Source organism: Salvia miltiorrhiza, chromosome 8 (genome assembly GCF_028751815.1).
Source record: "Salvia miltiorrhiza cultivar Shanhuang (shh) chromosome 8, IMPLAD_Smil_shh, whole genome shotgun sequence".
NCBI lineage: Eukaryota > Viridiplantae > Streptophyta > Magnoliopsida > Lamiales > Lamiaceae > Salvia > Salvia miltiorrhiza.
In genome coordinates, this window is record NC_080394.1 from 5,068,158 (window position 1) to 5,083,278 (window position 15,121).

At 34.2% G+C, this 15,121-nt stretch overlaps 2 protein-coding genes across 5 annotated transcripts; both read left to right on the top strand.

The window, feature by feature from the left end:
- The first annotated feature begins 574 nt into the window (after positions 1 to 574).
- On the top strand, positions 575 to 5,402 carry LOC131000258 (protein IQ-DOMAIN 5). Of its 4 annotated transcripts, none has more exons than XM_057926065.1 (8): positions 587 to 1,115; positions 1,256 to 1,365; positions 1,510 to 1,604; positions 2,377 to 2,628; positions 2,745 to 2,972; positions 3,667 to 3,780; positions 4,360 to 4,873; positions 4,968 to 5,402. In XM_057926065.1, the coding sequence occupies exons 3-8, from the start codon at positions 1,521 to 1,523 to the stop codon at positions 5,114 to 5,116; spliced, it is 1,341 nt and encodes a 446-aa protein (XP_057782048.1). In that variant the 5' UTR covers positions 587 to 1,115; positions 1,256 to 1,365; positions 1,510 to 1,520; the 3' UTR covers positions 5,117 to 5,402. The 4 variants fall into 4 exon arrangements, with proteins under 4 accessions (XP_057782046.1, XP_057782049.1, XP_057782048.1 ...); XM_057926064.1 differs by having other exon boundaries at positions 587 to 775; XM_057926063.1 differs by lacking the exon at positions 1,256 to 1,365 and having other exon boundaries at positions 575 to 775.
- Positions 5,403 to 9,445: 4,043 nt separating this feature from the next.
- On the top strand, positions 9,446 to 12,476 carry LOC131000259 (glycosyltransferase BC10-like). Its single transcript, XM_057926067.1, has 2 exons — positions 9,446 to 10,898; positions 12,067 to 12,476. The coding sequence occupies exon 1, from the start codon at positions 9,660 to 9,662 to the stop codon at positions 10,884 to 10,886; it is 1,227 nt and encodes a 408-aa protein (XP_057782050.1). The 5' UTR covers positions 9,446 to 9,659; the 3' UTR covers positions 10,887 to 10,898; positions 12,067 to 12,476.
- The last annotated feature ends 2,645 nt before the right edge of the window (positions 12,477 to 15,121 follow it).

Below are 15,121 nucleotides of genomic sequence, written 5' to 3' on the forward strand. Positions count from 1 at the left end.
TTTATCATTTTTATATTCTATATTTATTACACTTTATCACTAGTGGACTCATCACAAAACACCTTTAACATTTTAGTCAACTATTTTATCACTTTAGTCAACTACCCTTATATTTTACACACAACACATTTTTCAACTTTCTTAATTTTCGTGCCCATCCTCAAATGGAGCTTTAATTGGTGGACGGAGAGAGTAATTGATTTTTTTTTAATTATTAAAAATACCCAACCTAACATAGACTACATATATAACAATTAAAACTCAATTTTCCGAATAAGTAAAAGAAGTACAAAAACGTGAAACAGATTTCTTTATTTCAAATAATATTATTGTTTCTCATACTATATCATATCACTTCTATTAATAGTATAGTATTTTTTGGAGCATACTATGATGATGATGATACTAAAATAGGTGAAAATATTGTTAACATAGCGATCAATCAAGCACAGTAATCCCCAAAATTAAGGCGAAAAAGTGATTTCTTGTTTCCCCTACGTGCCAAAAGCCCAATACCAATCAATCATTTCAACTCCCAAAATGTCTTCTAAATAAATGGTAAAATAAATAAAAATTGAAGAAAATTACCAAAATGGCCAAAACCCCTCATCTTAGGCACAAAGGATAAACAGTAAACTCCGCTCGGTTACACTCAGCGCCGATGAAACTGCCTATCACTTCCAAATTTGGATTTCAGATCTGTCAGTTCACCATGTTTTCTCCGTAATTGCTCCTAGATTCCAAGTCCTATCCGATTCTGTGCTTCATTACAAAGGTAAAATTCTCTTCCCGTTCTCAATTCCGTCGTGCTCGGAGGATTTGACTTCGATTCGCTCAATCTGCGCCGATGTTTCTCCGAGTACTCGGAGTTGGAAATGTAGCACTTTTTGTGGTTAATTTTGACTGGGGAGCTGATTTTGCCGTTGTTGTGAGGATTGTACTGAGAGATAGAAGTGAATTGGGAACGGGGTGCTGTTGTTCGGCTCTGTTGATGGATATGAGATTGGTTTTTATCTTAATTTGTTGTTTGAGATGTCGTGATTATCTGCCGCAAGTTTAGGGGAAAGAAAAAGGAAAGAAAGCATTGGATTTATCGTGTTTATACTTCTTCCCAGGTTTGAAATATGGCAACTTTTTGGCTTTATTTTTGGGATTGTAAGCCGATTTACTAAAAATAAGTTTTATACTTCTTAGTGTTTTTCTAATCACTTTATTCTCCTTATAGACTGATTTGCTGCATTAAGAATTTCTGTAGAAAACTGTATACTTCCTAAATGATGTTGTGGGAAAAATTTCCGCTTCATTCTATGGTTGAGGGGACGCTGCAATCATAATTATTAGAGATATGAAATGCGCATAAATAATGTGAGTTTTTGGCTGTGTAGCATAAGCATTATTAAGCTGTTACATTCCTTGCATTGTTTCGTATGTGAGGCTGTAAGAGTGAAGATGGAAATGGGTTTCACGGATGTGGCAAATTATGATCTTTTTTTAACTTCCTTGTACCAGGACTGACAGAAATGGGCGCATCAAAGAAATGGATCAAAGCATTGCTTGGTTTGAAGAAATCCGACAAATCACAATCTTTTGAGACTGATGAAAATGTGGGTGATGTCTTGTGATTATACCTCCCCCAAACACCCCCTGATACAGTTCCTTTCTTTGGATTTTCCGAATTCTCTTTGTTTGTTTTCTGGATTCTTGATATTTTAAGCAAATTAAAGAGGTCTTAGGGCAAGACAATCTCACTGCTCATTAGTTAAGAAATTTTAGTTGACTCTTTATATTGAATAACTGATGTTAACTTCATTATGTTATATTGTTAATATTGTTAATATGCTATTTGCATAGTCGACCTTTATACTTCAGTAACTTCTTGGGTCCTGTTTTTGTTGGAAAAAAGATTCATACTTTGACTTTCTTGATAAGATCAAAGAGGGTGTGCCTAAGTGGAAATACTTCTTCATTCTGAATCTTTGACTATCACTTCTCCTCTTCATTTTCTCTTTCCACTTTTTCTAGCCATTTTAAAAGCCACCTGCTTTCCAATTCAATCATGCATTCATTCATCCACCCAGCATGTACTTGTACGTTTCCTTGGAAGCAGCATCTTGCCTTAACATATTTATATCTGTATGTATGTATTTATGCATGGATATGCACATATGCACATATATTTCTTTTTAAATTTGATTCATATGTGCCATTGCAAATTTTTGTTATTGAATGTATAAGTGATAAGGTTGTATCTTTATGCATGACCTTTTAAAAATCTTTTGGCTGTTTATAATAGTTATATTTAGATCTGGTTCCTGCTGATATAAGATTTGATCGAGTCTTCATAACACTACAATCTTGAATTTTTCAAACATACAGAGATCTGGGAGCACTGGGAAGAGTCGCCACCGAAGAAAGCACTCTGTTGAGATTGATAGCCGTGTACTTGTAAATGAGTTCAATCAAAATGGGGCAACTGATGAAACCAAAGCTGCTAATTTTCAATCAGTCTCAGAAACAGCTAGCTCCCCTTCTACTTCACTTCAGGTTCAAAATGCGCCTCAATTTCAACAGAATATGAGAGAAGAATGGGCAGCAATACGCATCCAGACAGCCTTTAGAGGATTTCTGGTAATTGGGCTGCAATAGACATTCAACTTTTTTTTTCTTCCATAATTGATTTATACATTCTCTAGCAGTTATATATCCTTGTATTCATTCATCAAACTGTTCCTTTTGTCTATCAGGCAAGGCGAGCTTTGCGTGCTTTAAAAGGATTAGTGAGGCTTCAAGCTCTTGTCAGGGGTCATGCTGTAAGAAAGCAAGCTGCCATAACACTCCGATGCATGCAAGCTTTAGTTAGAGTTCAGGCTCGCGTCCGAGCTAGGCGTGTTCGAATGGCATTAGAGACTCAGACAGTGCAGCAGAAACTTCAACAACAACTTGAACACGAGGCTCATGTTAAAGAAATTGAAGTAATCTAGTTCTGGATAACAATATTCTTTCCGTGAAATGATTATCTTACGATAATTGGTATCTTGCATGTGTTGTATGAGAAGTGAATCTAACATGATAGAGACTAGCACAGTTGAAAGAATACTACAAATTGATGTAACTTCATGCATTGCATCATTTGATGCTACCCACTACTTCATCACAATTTTGGGTAAAGCTAGAACATGCCCGTAGCTAAGTGCTTGAAAGGAAACTTATTTTTCTGACATGAAGAAAGGAATTAGGGGTGTTTCCAAGATGAGTAAGAAACTCTGTTTATTGTTACCAATGTGATTAGTACAATAAACATCACCGTTTTTATTTTATTTTTGCCTTAAGATACAGTTGGTTGCTATTTCTATTTTCCCATTGACCACAAAACATAGCAGTTAAACATGGTATGGCATTTTCATCATGTGCATTTAAACCTTTTTTTTTTTTTTTTTTAAAGTTTAAAGCAATATATTCACTGGGTCCTGCACTGGGAGGTTCATTTATCCAAAGATTGAAAACCAATAGGGGCTAACTTATATTTCAGTTTCTAGGAATTGCATGATTTAGAACATAACCTGTTTTGTTTGCTGGGCTAGGAGTGTTAGCTAACTCACTACTGCATTTTTTTTCCTTTGAATCCCCTTGCTTAACATTTCAATTCATCTTTTGACTGTAAACTAGGAAGGGTGGTGTGATAGTGTTGGATCTGTTGAAGAAATTCAAGCTAAGTTGTTGAAAAGGAAGGAAGCAGCTGCTAAACGTGAAAGAGCAATGGCCTATGCTCTAGCTAACCAGGTAGGCATTCTATTATTCTCAGTTTGGATGTAACTTGACTGTTCATCTTCTGAAAAAAAAATGCATTACATAATATAGACATAATTGGATATTATACTAAGGAAGAGAATAATTGTAAGTTTGTAACATGTCACACCAATTCATTCTTCTCTAAAAAATGTTGTTTTTATGTCTTTATTTTTCTTTAAACATGTTGGGGCTTTATTAAAATAAGTAAATGAATAAAAGAAAAAAGGATTGAGGAATGCTACCTATGATTTTAGTACAAGCATATGTGGTTTATTTTGCGTTTCGTGGTCCAGTTGCCCAAAATCCAGATTTTCTTTTCTAAAGCATGGTCTGAGCTAAACTTGTTTCAAGATAAAAGGAACTTTTTTGGTCAAATTATGTTTTAAACTTAGAAGATGATTTTATATCTGAAGGATATGATAAAACATCAAAAAAGTTCTCAACTTGTCCTAGATTTCATAATGATTTCTTGACTATATAATGAAGCAAACATTTTTGGTTGTTGTTAGCTTATATGTAAAGCTAGTTTGTCACATGAAATATGCCTCAAGTAGAATTACTGTTATGCAGTGGCAAGCCGGATCAAGACAGCACTTTACACCTTCTGGCTTTGAACCTGATAAAAGCAACTGGGGCTGGAATTGGTTAGAGAGATGGATGGCCGTGCGCCCATGGGAAAACCGGTTTCTAGATATTAATCTCAAAGATGGTGTCAAGATCCGTGAGGACGAAGCAGCCGATTTGAAGAATGCATCTGCAACTCAATTCAATTCCACAGGAAAGCGACCCACATTGAATTTTGCAAACGGAAAGGTTCCTTCACGTTCTAGTAATAACACCAATGTCTCCAATGAAAAGCGTGCTGCTTCCAATTCCGAAGGCTGCAGTTCTTCACCCAACAAGTCAGTCAATGTGCAAGAAACCCCTGTGTCACTTTCCTCCATGCCTAAACCAGTTGTTCAAGACTTGGTTGAGGAAGCCACCTCATCGCTTAAGGTTGTTTCAAGATCACAGAGTAATCCTAAAGAGAGGTCCACTCTCACAGATAAACAAGGAAAGAAGCGGTTGTCTCTGCCAGCCAGTGGTCAGCCCCTCTCTCTCTCTCTCTCTCTCTGTGTGCCTCTCTCTCACCATTAAGTTTCTGAACTGTTTCCTTTGGTGCAATCTAATATTAACAGGACTGGGGCATGCGGCTCAACCAGTAAAGTCGCTCAATAAAACTAGTGTAAGAAGGTCCCCTAGCGCCACGAAGCCCGGAAAGGACAAAGCCAAGTCGAACGGGCTTGATGCCAAGTCATCTAAACCGAGGCAACAAAGTGATCATTAGGGATGGCACAAGTTCCTCGAGCAGCGGCTGCTGTAGATTGTATGTAAAGAGCACATTGCTTGTGACGATGAGTGAGCGGGGTTGTCGCAGAAATAAGAATGGAGTCAAGACTGTTTAGCGGAAAATGATTGTATTTATTGGTTGATTAGCATTGTTTAGAGCTGCTGGGTTTGTGGTAGCTGCATGTATGGTTGCTCGTTTTATTAGTAGATTGATTGTTGTTGCCTTACCTTGCCTTGAGATTCATATATATGTTGTAACTAAGTTGTATATCTTTATTCCTCAATTTTGTCTACCAATTTCGTTTGTGCTTTCTTTACTTTGGGTGGAGAAGGGTGAATGTGATTCATTGTATATGTGTGATGCTGATGAACAAAAAACGTTACAAAATGTTGCAAGGAATCTTGTAGATTCTTATACGAGGATTTGGGTTTTATTAAACCTGTAGATTCGTGTGGAGTTTTCACACGTGCAGAAAAGCACATTTATTGCGTCCAAGATGGACGGAAAAAATTAATATTTTTTATTAGAAGTTTTGGTAAATAAAATCATGAATTGTTTTCAAATTATAAAATTTGCGATAAGTTCAAGAGTGGTAGAAATCAAACTCTAGAATTTATTTGTTAATAGCCCATTTTATACCTAAGTTCGCAAGTCGGAGAGAATATCAACTCATAAAATGCTCCATTCATATTTATTTAAACTAGTGTGTAACCCGTCGAATTTCGACGGGAAACTTTGTACATTATTTTTCATTATAGCATATAAAATGGTCTTTATATTAATTATTTTTAAATTTTATTTTTATTTAACTAAAATAAATTGTTAGTACTGTTCAAACTATAATAATCTTAACAATTTTTGTCAGTTATATGTTAATTTTTTGTTGAGAATTAAAACAGAATGTCTTTTTATATAAATTTTTATGTGATGAAATAACATAAAAATTGAGGTTGGAGATTTTAGAAAAATAAGAAAATATTTAGGTAAATTTAACATAGAATATGATGAAGGATTGACACATCTATTTATTGTTAAACGGATATAGGAAAACCATCTTATATACGAACATCGTCTCATTCGAACCTTACAAAACTTTTGAGCATTATCTTGTCTGTAACTTGAAATATCACATTTGATTTTTGTACGTCGAACTTATAATTATTATCTTATCTGAAGCTTGTTATATGAGATTTGGCTTATGAGTATCATCTCATCTTCAACTTGAAAGATAAAACCTGACTTGTGAGCATCATCTCGTGTGGAGCTTGAAAAACTATAACAGACTTGTAACCATCATCTTGTCTATAGTTTGATAGATCGGAATTGAGTTATAAGCATCACTCATTTGGAGTTTGAAGACCGTAGCTGAGTATCTCATTTGAAGCTTAAAGGATCGAAATTTAGTTATAAGTATTATCTCGTTTGGAGTTTCGCGAACCACTTCTAACTTATGAGCATCACATTGTTTGGAGCAAAATCTACTTCTAAGTACATCTCGTATGAAGTTTGATAGATCACCTATGAATTTTTAAGATTATCTAATCTAGAGTTTGAAAGATCAAAAGTTAATTTTGAGACTCATCTCGTCTAGATCTATAAAAAATTATATACCTAGCAGAAATGCTTACAAATCAATTGGTCATTATATTATCATTAATTTAATACAAAAGATAATTTTGCAACGTTGAATAAATAAAAAACTTATGCAAGCATATTAAAATAAATTAGTTTTAAATATATCAAGAAAAATTTTACTATATTTTAATTTATTTTATATATTAATATTAGTATGTAGAAAATCATCTTATGTTTAACAGACAATTAGAATTTTCAGGTTTCTCAATGCTAGTACTGTGGTAAACTTGTCATTCTTTTAAAATTGAATTAGATAACTAACATTTAGAGTTTTCACATTTAAGTCAAACTAAATTTCACTCGAACCTACTTCAAATAATTGAATTTTTCAATCCGGTTATTGGTTAATCTAGTTAAACAAAGTAACATATTTAGATCTAAAAAAAGCAATAATAATTAATTCGTATTGTAGTTGGTTGATTTGATTGTATAATAAATAACAAAACTTAATTATTTGATCTATTTTAAATATAACTATTTATTGGCCAACTAAACATCTTCTTTACAATAAGACAATTTGACTAATTAATTAATTAGTTGGCCAAATAAATAGTTTTTTTAATCAAAATTTTAATCTAATTTGACTAATTGATCAAATTAAATTGATGGTGCAAATATATAAAGGATGAGATATTACACAAGTATTTATATAGTCTTTAGTCATGATGGAGTTTGATTAAAAATTAATGTGGATAAGAGATACTATGACTTATGAAAAAATGAGAATGGAGGAGAATAGAGATTTTTGAAAATAGTATATGGTGTAGTTTACTTTTTATTCCAACCATTAATTACATTGCATTATATAAACATTTGACTTTCTATGATAAATTTGAAGAAAATAGTTATTGATATTAAATGTATAAAAAGTATTGCATTATATAAACATTTGACTTTCTATGATAAATTTGAAGAAAATAGTTATTGATATTAAATGTATAAAAAGTAACGGTTATGATTATATTTTGTTTATATTTTTTTGGGATATTTTGGATTTAAGAGGCATGAAATATGAAAGGATTTAGAAAATTAGAAATATAAGCATTCTAGGGTGCCACCTAGGATAGAGAATGATTGTGAGCTCTTCAACGTGTAATCCTTTAATATATTAAATAGATTAGAATTTTCAGGTTTCTCAATGCTAGTACTGTGGTAAACTTGTCATTCTTTTAAAATTGAATTAGATAACTAACATTTAGAGTTTTCACATTTAAGTCAAACTAAATTTCACTCGAACCTACTTCAAATAATTGAATTTTTCAATCCGGTTATTGGTTAATCTAGTTAAACAAAGTAACATATTTAGATCTAAAAAAAGCAATAATAATTAATTCGTATTGTAGTTGGTTGATTTGATTGTATAATAAATAACAAAACTTAATTATTTGATCTATTTTAAATATAACTATTTATTGGCCAACTAAACATCTTCTTTACAATAAGACAATTTGACTAATTAGTTAATTAGTTGGCCAAATAAATAGTTTTTTTAATCAAAATTTTAATCTAATTTGACTAATTGATCAAATTAAATTGATGGTGCAAATATATAAAGGATGAGATATTACACAAGTATTTATATAGTCTTTAGTCATGACGGAGTTTGATTAAAAATTATTGTGGATAAGAGATTCCATGACTTATGAAAAAATGAGAATGAAGGAGAATAGAGATTTTTGAAAATAGTATATGGTGTAGTTTACTTTTTATTCCAACCATTAATTACATTGCATTATGTAAACATTTGACTTTCTATGATAAATTTGAAGAAAATAGTTATTGATATTAAATGTATAAAAAGTATTGCATTATATAAACATTTGACTTTCTATGATAAATTTGAAGAAAATAGTTATTGATATTAAATGTATAAAAAGTAACGGTTATGATTATATTTTGTTTATATTTTTTTGGGATTTTTTGGATTTTAGAGGCATGAAATATGAAGGATTTAGAAAATTAGAAATATAAGCATTCTAGAGTGCCACCTAGGATAGATAATGATTGTGAACTCTTCAACATGTAATCCTTTAATATATTAAATAGATTCAGGAGAATTTATGAATTGCCTCTTTTATACCCAAATTCAAGAGTTTAACCTCAATCAATTTTTGAATTATCAACAAAATAACATATATTTCTCTTCAAAAAAAAAAAAAACAAAAAAAAATACCCTCAGTCCCATGAAGCATGACACACTTTTTTTCTGCACGGAAATTAAGAAATTGATATTTTGTGTATTAAGTGTGGTAGGTGAAAAAATGAAAATGTGAATAAAGGGTAAATTTTTTGCCATTTTTAGAAACGTGTCATGCTTCGTGGGACAGACCAAAAAGGAAACTGTGTCATGCTTCGTGGGACGAAGGGAATAACATATATTTAAGACAAAAAATGACTGTTTTTTTTTTTATAAATTACATAAGTAAATAAAGAATTTTTAAAGACCGCGCGACGGATGACTCGAACCCAAAACCTTAAGTCTTAGGCATTAATTAACCTCCTATCACTAGGCCAACACTGATAAAATAGGTTAACTTTAGAGTTGAAGGTAAGCCAATAACAATGATACTCATGACTATCTTTTATACTCCTTTTCTCAGTCCCATTATTCATGACCTGTTTTTCTTTTTGGGTTGTCCATATTTTTTATAATGATTTTATCCTACAAATAATGTGACCTCACACTCCTTTACACATTGTTAAAGTACAATCTTATTCTTCTAAATACTCATGCACAAACTAAATAGGCTATGAATAGCTGAACAAAGGGAGTATTATAATTACGAATGGCTAGTTTTTATTTTCACTATTTGAAAATGACTATTTTAATAACCCTATATAAAATATCGCTAAATTGATTATAATTCAGAAATTACCCATTTTTTTTTTTAAAAAAAGAGAAAAAATGGGAAAGAGAAAAACGTGTAGGCCATTGACGGCGTTAAGTCCAGCGTCATCATCTTCCCATCATATCCCCTCTACTGTGAAACTTCCCTCTTCACTTCTTCACTTCCTTTCACTACTGCCATTGCATCAACTCCACCACCACCTCCCCCAAAACCCTACATTCCCCCCAATGGGCGCCCCCTCCGCCGTGGCCCCCGCTCTCACCCTCCTCCTCTCCCTCCCCCTCCTCTACTTCTTCCTCCTCACCCCCCGCCAATTCCCCATCCCCCTCTCCGACGAGCTCGACGACCTCTCCCTCTTCCACAAGGCCATCGCCATGGACTCCTCCCGCCGCTCCCCCCACCACCTCCCCGCCGCCAAATCCCACCTCTCCGCCCCCCTCCGCCCCCCCAAGATCGCCTTCCTCTTCCTCACCAACTCCGCCCTCCACTTCGCCCCCCTCTGGGAACGCTTCTTCTCCACCGCCCACCCCCACCGCTTCAACATCTACATCCACGCTGACCCCTTCGCCTCCCTCCCCCCCCTCCGCGGCGTCTTCCGCGGCCGCCTCATCCCCGCCAAGCGCACCCACCGCTCCTCCGCCACCCTCATCTCCGCCGCCCGCCGCCTCCTCGCCACCGCCATGCTCGACGACCCCGCCAACGCCTACTTCGCCCTAATCTCCCAGCACTGCATCCCCCTCCGCTCCTTCAACTACCTCCACACCTTCCTCTTCGATCTCTCCCGCCTCTCCCCAGATCTCGAATTCCCCAGCTACATCGAGATCCTCGACAACGAGTCCACCCTGTGGGACCGCTACAACGCCCGGGGCAAAAACGTGATGCCTCCCGAGGTGCATTTCCACGAATTCCGAGTCGGATCGCAGTTCTTCGTGCTCGCGCGGAAGCACGCGCTGATGGTGATCAAGGACAGGAGGCTATGGCGGAAATTCAAGCTCCCCTGCATCAACGTCGAGTCCTGCTACCCGGAGGAGCACTATTTCCCGACAATGCTGTCGATGCAGGATCCCCATGGCTGCAGCCACTACACTCTAACTAGGGTTAATTGGACCGATAGCGTCAATGGCCACCCCCACACCTACCGCCCCCCTGAAATCTCGCCGCAGCTCATCCACCGCCTCAGAGACTCCAATTCCACTTCTTCCTACATGTTCGCCAGGAAATTCTCGCCGGATTGCTTGAATCCGTTGATGGATATGGCGGATTCGGTTATCTTCAAGGACTGATCTTTCGCTGCGGTAAGTCAAAAGTGGTTATGCTAAATTCGGTAGTTGGATTAGTTAGGGATTATTAAGTGTAATTTTGCTTTATTTGGCTTCTCATCATCTAATCTTGTTACTTCTAATTCTTCATACAAAGAAATTAATGTAAATTTCACCCAATTTGAACTTCTCTTTTGTACATTTATGTGTAGAGATAGATTGCCATTGCCACCCCTTTTTGGTTAATCTAGTCTTATCTCTTTGAAATCTGAGAGTGGTAAAAAAGTCTAGTGGCCATATTTTTTGGCCTTTTTGATTTGTGATAAAGAGTGATGGGGATCCAATGGTGATTGGTGAGATCTTTTGTCCCATGTTTGTCTACTCATGTGAACTGCAAGAATTTTATTTTTTTTATTAAAACAAAATGCTACTCTTTTCCTGCAACATTTGAGTGAAATTACTGGCTTGCCCTTTTTCTCATTGTGCATTGATGTAGAAAATGCATAAATTACGGGCCTGTTTGATATGAGTTTAAAAGCAGGATAAGATAAATTAATATGGATTTATGTAGTGTTTGATATTATGTGTTACTAATATGGTCAACTTCAGGTTTATCTCAAGACTCTGGCTTATTTTGTGAGATTAACCCATACTAATTATCCCACCTCTCCCATGGGATTAACCCACACTAATTATTCCACCCCCTCCATAGGCTACTAATTTAGGTATTTGATATGTTAATCCAACCTATTTCAATGGATACCAAACACTTTTTGGGATTAATTACCAATGATATCAAACACCCATCTGAGATTAGAAATCATGACTAACCCACACTAAATTATCAGGATAATTTATATCCTGATTAATCCAATACTGAAAATGAAACGGGCCCTACAAGTTCAAATCTTGAATCTGAGGTCACAAGATGTTTAGCTTTTTAATATTGTTTTCTTGGTGTTGATTCCTCATTGAGGGAGAGGATATTATAAATCTTGAGTTGATATTTTGGAGATTATGGTGCCTGACCTCAACATGTATCATTTTCTATGTTGAACACATGTCACCATTTTAGTAAATTTAGGTCCAACACTTGAAAATTCTCATTTCCCTAAAGCATATTTTGATGAAAGATGTAATCTTGTCTGATCTACAAGTATTAATTAATTAATTAATTAATCTGGCATTGTTTTAATATTTGCAGATGAGGTGAAAAAGGCAGAGGCTTTTGAGGCTGTGAAACGTGAGGATGTGGAGTGGCCACGTGGGATTAGGGTTTTTGAGTGGCTGTGAAAATAAAATGCCCTTATCAACCTTAGCAACCCAAAAATGAGAGTCCAACTGCAGCAACTCAAGAAGTGCAAAGTTTAAAATATGTAGGAATCAAACTATGTTGGTTGTGTTGGTTGAATCGAATTGGGTTTTGGGTTTCAACACCCAACTTTGTTTTCCAAAAGAAAAGAAAAAAAGGGGGGAGATTAGTTGGTGATTAGGACATTTGGTCTTTTGTTGTTGTTCATTATTGTACATATGTATGAGATGATGAGTGTTCATGTTTGAGAATGAACAAATCTTTGGCTTAGCATCTAAAGAGAATGCAAAAATTGCCAATTCTGTTTTGCCTTCTTTTTTTCCCAGAGGAATTCAATGCATTTATAATTGCAAATATGGCATGAATTTCCTGTTTGTGATATAGGTTCTTTAAATTCTTCTTCCTTTTATAACTTTTTGACAATCCCTTGCTTTGGGATTGGATTATCATTTGGACTTTTCCCATTTGGATGCTTTAATTAGACATTACCTTTGATACTAACGACAAAATATGCATGGGAAAGTATTTCATAAATGGTGCATTGCATTGGCATCTCACTTTATTGAACTTCAAGTTCAACATTTCTCCTTTAAGGTGTAAGTTGATTTTTTTTTTTTGATAAATTTACAATATTAAATAAAGAAATTAAAGGTCGCGCCACATGGAACTCGAACTCAAGATCTTTGACCTTAATCTCCTGTTTGGCCACTCGCACACAAAGAACTAATTGAGCGCTGGAAACAATCAAATAAGGGAAATCTCGCTTCCTGGGTTTCGAACCCGTGACCTTCACATGTGTAAGTTAGAGTTTTTTTTTTTTGATAAATTTACAATATTAAATAAAGAAATTGAAAGGTCACACCACAGGAACTCGAACCACAAGATCTTTGGCCTTATGCATTAACCCAAAACTAAATGAGGTGGTCTTCTACGAGGACCTTGACTTTATCATTTTGGTGAGGTCAATCGCACGTTAATAAATAAATTAATTAAGTAGTTAATTAGTCCTCTTAAAAAAATTTAATGAGAGGTTAATTGGAATTTTTAATTAGAATTTATTGTTTCTCAATTAATGTTTATTTAATCTTAATTAGTTAGGACAGGTGCACCATACATCTTATCCCCACATGAATGTGCCTCAAATTTAATTAGCCAAGATCTGCTGCTTCGTTAGCAAAAGAAGCGGGTCGGGCCGAGCCCATTAGGCTTTATCCAAAACTCCGGTCGGATCGGGTCAGCCCAAAAGTCCATCGAATCGAAAAAGATAGAATCCAACCAAATTTGAAACACTCTATCTTTGTGTAGTGTAAAAATTTCAAACAAGATCGAGTCGAATCCACTAATTTCATTTGCATTCCATTTAAATTTCTTTCCTAGTTTCATACAAATCTCCTTTTTTAAAAATTTAAGAAGAGATTATTCTAATGTTTTAGTAGAGGGCTATTTGTTCACTTTAGTACTTTCTTATTTCTACTGACTGTTTCTTTCTTGAGCTAATCTATCGATTTGAAAGAAAAAACTGATAAAAATGAATAGTTGGAAATTAATGTGTAAAAGAGTAGAGTGCGTGGAAAAAGGAAAAGAAAGGGAATAAAAGAAGATGATGAATAAATGACATTTAATTGGGAATATTATATGGTTTCTTGTTGGGCCTACCTGCAATGCAACTACTTTTGCTCAGAAATGTACACATCTTTGATCTAGTACTATAATAACATTTGCTAACGTAACTAAATAAATAATGTCTAAAATGCAAATAATATGCTTATTATATTTTCCCAGGAAATATGTTGCGGAAAAGTTGACACGTTCTTGACCCCTAATTACTATGTGATAATGTGAAGGGTACCAATTAAATAAAAATCCGTTCAAAATTTGCATAATCACTATATTATTTTTACATAGTTACCTAGTAGTCACTTCACATTTCATTGCACGTGTACTAAGCAGCTGTTGCCTGTTGGGGAGGGGCACGTGCGAGATTAACTAGAGAGAACATGTATTATTTATTCTTTTTTATTTATTAAAATAATAATAATAATAATAATAATAATAATAATAATAATATATAATAAGCAAAAATATCATATTCCTTAAAAATGCCATATATAAAATAACACATAAAAAGAACACTTGATTTTCAATTTCAGTGAGTCTATCGTGGACTTAAGAATAAGCTCACATTTGACAAAGAAAAGAAGACCAATTAAAATAATTAAATAGTGAACAATGTCAAGTTTAAGCTAGGAATTATGCAAATGAAACCGTACCTCTTGGATTTAAAAAATAAAAATAAAAAAATAGCTCAACAATAAATTTGCATTATGTCATTTTAATAGGGTGCCACGTCAATCGGTCAACACACTAGCGTGATATTTTCTCACGAATACATCACCATCACATTTCATCATCTAATTAAATAATGCTAAATATAGAACAGCTTTCTTGAAAGAAATTTAAAACTATGACACAACCAAGTGTCTTATATAGATCGATAAAAATTGCAAAATTCCAAACTTGATAACAATCAAAACATCACAATAAACTATGTCGACAATGCCAACAATGAATAAATCAACCAATCCACAATGTACAAAAAATGACTTGCCCTATTTTGAGAGGGGAGAGAAACAATTTATGAAGGACCCACAGACAAATACAAATGAATTGAGGGACCATAATATGTAAATGAATTTATAATATTAAAACAAAAATGAGAGAGAGAGAGAGAGAGGAGTAGTCGGTGGACAATAACAATTTTGATGTAAAATCCACCAAATCATACACAAATAAAAAACAAGTAGCGTCTACGCATTAGGATTAATTTAAATAAATAAAAATAACAAGATTAATTAATTTATTTATTTTAATAAATTGAACTTTGAACATTTTAAGATTTTTGATCATTTTTAATATTTAAATTAATTTTACTTAATTTATATTCAAT

Excerpts from the sequence above, each read along its gene's own strand:
- LOC131000258 (XM_057926063.1), top strand. The coding sequence starts at position 1,521 with ATGGGCGCATCAAAGAAATGGATCAAAGCATTGCTTGGTTTGAAGAAA. Across the intron at positions 1,605-2,376 it reads CTTTTGAGACTGATGAAAAT|AGATCTGGGAGCACTGGGAA; the intron begins GTGGGTGATGTC and ends TCAAACATACAG. Across the intron at positions 4,874-4,967 it reads GTTGTCTCTGCCAGCCAGTG|GACTGGGGCATGCGGCTCAA; the intron begins GTCAGCCCCTCT and ends TAATATTAACAG.
- LOC131000259 (XM_057926067.1), top strand. The coding sequence starts at position 9,660 with ATGGGAAAGAGAAAAACGTGTAGGCCATTGACGGCGTTAAGTCCAGCG.